Raw genomic sequence first — 4,411 nt, 5'->3', positions numbered from 1 at the left:
AAGTCCATTTAATGTTGCTGGTATGTACACGTATACACCGCTTGGAACTGGATAACCCGTCAGGGAGCTCAACCCCATGAGAAGGCTGGTTCTCTCTCAGCAGCCGCGGATTGCCTGCAGCTCTTCATTTAGCAGTGGGGCCACGTGAGACTCCTCCCACTGTGTTAGCGTGTCAGCTGATGGCGTTGCTGTGCAGGTCTCGTTGAAGCAGCCATCATGTGTACAGCTTTCCTATCGTGTCTAGGTCAATGATCTCCGGATGGAACTTTCATACCTAAGGCGGTGGGAAAATAATAGAGGAGGGCGTAAGCAGATGGATTGTAAGGACAGCATCCAGAGTATCCAGAACACCTCTTGCCTCATGTGTGTATGTGTGTATGTTTGAATGTGTGTATGTGTGTATGTGTATCTGTGTGTATATATGTATATATGTGTATGTGTATACGTATGTATATGTGTATATGTGTATATGTATATATGTGTATGTGTGTATATGTGTATGTGTGTATGTATATGTATATGTGTACATGTGTATATATGTGTGTATGTGTATATGTATGTGTATGTATATATACATATGTGTGTATATAGGTATATGTATGCATGTGTGTATATGTATGTCTATGTGTATATGTGTACGTGTATGTATACATGTGTATATGTGTATATATGAGTATGTGTATATGTGTATGTATATGTGTACATGTGTACGTGTATATGTGTATATATGTGTGTATGTGTGTACATGTGTATGTGTATATGTGTATATATGTGTGTATGTGTGTATATGTGTATGTATATATGTGTGTGTATGTATATATACATATGTGCGTATATAGGTATATGTATGCATGTGTGTATATGTGTATGTGTGTATATGTGTATATGTATGTCTATGTGTCTATGTGTACATATATATATGTGTGTATATATGTGTGTATAGGAGTATGTGTATATGTGTATGTATATGTGTACATGTGTACGTGTATATGTGTATATATGTGTATATGTGTATGTGTATGTATGCATGTGTGTATATGTGTGCATGTGTGTGCATGTGTAGGGAAATTTCTCATTTTTTTCCTTTCTCTCCTGTGCCCTCTCTCGTTCTCGAATCTCCTCAATTTAGATCTCTCCTCAGCACTCATAATCCTATAATTACTGATTTCATGTCCTTGTGATCGTGTGTGTGCACGTGTGTGTGTGTGTGTGTGTGTGTGTGGTGTGTAACATATGAGCCATAAGCGAAAATGTGCAATCCTTGTGTGAGTCTCACTTGGATGCACTTTCCCGCAAACCCTCTCTTTACCTACAGTCGTGTTATCCTTTCGTGTGTTGTTGGCCACCCACACCTGTCGTGAATGGTGCAGTCCCCCCCACGCCCCGCCCACCGCCATGTTGACGGCTTGTGTTGTGTGTTTCCACACTGCCTACGTGTTCTGTGTAAAACCTTTCCCGGTGAGATCTGCTGAGTCTCGAGCATCGCGGTGCCGTGCGCGGGCTCCCTGCGCGCTCCCCGCCAGGGCTGCGTGGAAGGCGGAGTCGTGCGCGTGGCCGTGGGCGTGGCCGTGGCCGTGGGCGTGGCCGTGGCCGTGGGCGTGGGCGTGGCCGTGCGCGTGCGCACTGCGCTCACCTCTCCCGCCTCCCCCCTTCCGCTCTCCTTTAGCCTACGCGTTGGACGGCATCAACCTCTGCGGCTACTTCGCATACTCGCTTAGCGATCGCTCGGCGCCCAAGTCTGGCTTTTATCGATACGCTGCCGATCAGTTTGAGCCCAAACCGTCTGTGAAACATTACAGGAAAATTATCGACGACAACGGCTTCGCTGGCCCGGGGACACTGGGAGGAGGATTCTGTCCAGAAGAATACACCGAGTGCGCCGAATGCGGCTTTTTCCAAACCCGGAAGTCCTTGCTGGTCTTCGTCTCGTTTCTTGTTTTTTCTTTTATTATTTCTCTCGCTCTTATTTTTTACTACTCCAAGAAAGGCCAGAGAAGTTATAAGTAGAGTGAACGTCTGCCTTGGCCATTCCCTTTGGGATCAAGATGCACACGCTATCAGCATCAGCATCTGTATCTCTCCGGGTTGTGAAGCCAAATTCCACACATTTGGATTCTAGGAGACCTTTTTTGTCACGTGTGGTAGAGGTTTTAGACAGGTATTGGTGAGTATAAAATATTGCAGTGCCAATAGTATCTGGATCTATCTGGATCTGCTCTCTTTTTGGTGGCAATTACGCAACTATACTGACTGCAGTTTCTGCAATACCCCCGCGTGGAAGACATAGAATACCGCAGTGATAACAGTGCCAAACAGACAGCACTTTGGAGAACAACTTTAGGAACTTGTTTTTCCGTGTCTGTTTTTTAATTCACATCTTTTTGGAAGTAACACTCTCTTCGATTGCCATCTTAACACCCGCACTTTACCTGATCCAGTTTTACAAGGCAAAGTGAAAAATATCTAGTAGAGCTGGCCAAGAGACCCGAGGCCAGAACTGCCCGTTAAAAAGCGCTATTCCTACCAAATGCTGCTAATATCAATTTACGGATCTGCTTAGAAAGCACATTAATATTCTCGTGAATGTTTTTTGAGGTGTGCCCTGAACCCCAGATCCTTGAGGGCTTTCTCTTACCGACTTTCTTTTCAGAGCCTGCACGTAGGAGATTCTTTTGATAAATGTTCACAAAGAAATATAGATGAGCCCTGAGCGGCTGGCCTCTTCGGAAGCAGAGACTGTATTGCAACGCACTGCGGCCATTTTCCCAAGGAAAGAAGGGATTTAAAAAAAAAAAAAGAGCGACCTGAGTGATTTGATTGAACATCCTTTTGTCTTTGACCAGACCTTGGAATGAATGCAATGACCTTTCCCGTAGGAAGAAGGATGAGCTCTCTGTCAAACTGTAAAGAATGCCTCTTCAGAATATGCTGTCAGTGCTTGGGTGCCCTGATTTTCAGATGTCTTAGTAGCTCCGACAGCAGTGCAGTGTGAGCACACTGGGAGCCCGTCCTCGTGGCCGCCGAGCTCTACCGTGTGCTTCTGTCTCGTGGCCGCCGAGCTCTACCGTGTGCTTCTGTACCTGTGAAGGGGCTTTGAAGTAGCCCCCTCTTTGAACTCTTGCACCAACCATGCTACTGACTTCTGTAGAAAGGGCTAGTTAGGTCTTCCCCCTTCCACACCCCATTCCCTAAGTCTTACTGACTCTCACCCAGGAAAGTCTCTCTGAGTGGTCTTATAGATAAGCCAATACCAGATCAGGCAAGATAAGTCAGTCACAGCAGGCATGGCTACGCCTGCTGACACAGGGTCACAGCACACAGCCCATCACCCTGCTTTCTTCAGCTTGCGATGTGGTATGGTTTCCTCACGAATGATCAGCTTTTGCTGTGGTATTGTTTATACATCTGGACTTATTATTGAAATCAAACGCTACAGAATCAATAGTTTATTTTATGTCTATTTTTCTTGATTGCAGAGTAATATATATTAATTGTAAAAATTTAAGAAACAAAAACTATATGTAAAGAAAAAACTATAACGTGATCCAGAGATGCCGCTGACAGTTCCTTATGTGTAGTGTTTTGTGTGCTCAGATCATGTCATATGTAGGCATACAATCTTGTTTATTCATTTCTGTTGAAGCAATCTTTCTGTCATTAGTCTTCAAGGGCAAAGTTCTAATAGTTATGGAGAATAGTGTCTAAACAGCTCAAAACTGTTTTGTTGGTCCAATTTCCCATTAATTAGTTCAATAATAAATATCATTTAGAAATAATTTTCTTGCTGCATTATTTACTCTTCTTACTCCTAGAATGTAAAGAGAAGTAATTCTGTTTCTTGAGGAAGCATTATAACGAATCTTCGTGCATATTTACCTTCTTCCATAATTATGTGTCTGAGGATGGCTAGCGGATTTTTTTTTTTTTAAATAAAATTCTTTGTCAGGAGGCACAGTACTTGTGCTTACAATCTAGTACTTGGAAGGCTGAGACAGGAGGGTGACTGGGAGGTCAAGGCCAGCCTGGGCTATAGGCTCTGTTTTGTTTTTAAAAGTGGCAAAGCAACGAGTATTATCAAGTTAGCTAAGGTGACCAGAGCAATAGGGACATCCAGATGGCCACCGGAGGCGAGACCCTAGAGAGCAGCACAGACAAAAAGCCAAAGAGAAGAGAATGAGAACGGCCAAGAGCTTAGAAAGGGAAGAAACACACACCGCCAAGTCTGCCGGCTCGGTGGGCATCCTGGGAACTTTGTGTGCAGTAGAACTTCAGAGACCACCAGCTATTGCCTAGATGGAGGAGATGGGGCTTCTTGTGTCAGACTTGGGGACTGGGGCAGGCAGAGAGGGCCTGGGGGAGGGGCTTTGGCTAGTGGGGTTGCCTTTGTTTTCTACTGTAATGACTGAATATA

The 4,411-nt window shown here is 44.4% G+C and overlaps 1 protein-coding gene across 1 annotated transcript in view; it reads left to right on the top strand.

Moving 5' to 3' along the window:
* The window catches only part of Kl (klotho), a 36,305-nt gene extending 32,618 nt beyond the window's left edge, over positions 1 to 3,687 (top strand). The window contains 1 exon segment of the mRNA XM_052168715.1: positions 1,667 to 3,687. Coding sequence (XP_052024675.1) covers positions 1,667 to 2,007 — 341 coding nt within the window. The 3' untranslated portion in view covers positions 2,008 to 3,687.
* The last annotated feature ends 724 nt before the right edge of the window (positions 3,688 to 4,411 follow it).

The sequence above is a fragment of the Apodemus sylvaticus genome, chromosome 22 (genome assembly GCF_947179515.1).
Source record: "Apodemus sylvaticus chromosome 22, mApoSyl1.1, whole genome shotgun sequence".
Classification (NCBI taxonomy): domain Eukaryota; kingdom Metazoa; phylum Chordata; class Mammalia; order Rodentia; family Muridae; genus Apodemus; species Apodemus sylvaticus.
This window is presented reverse-complemented; position numbering and strand designations above follow the sequence as displayed.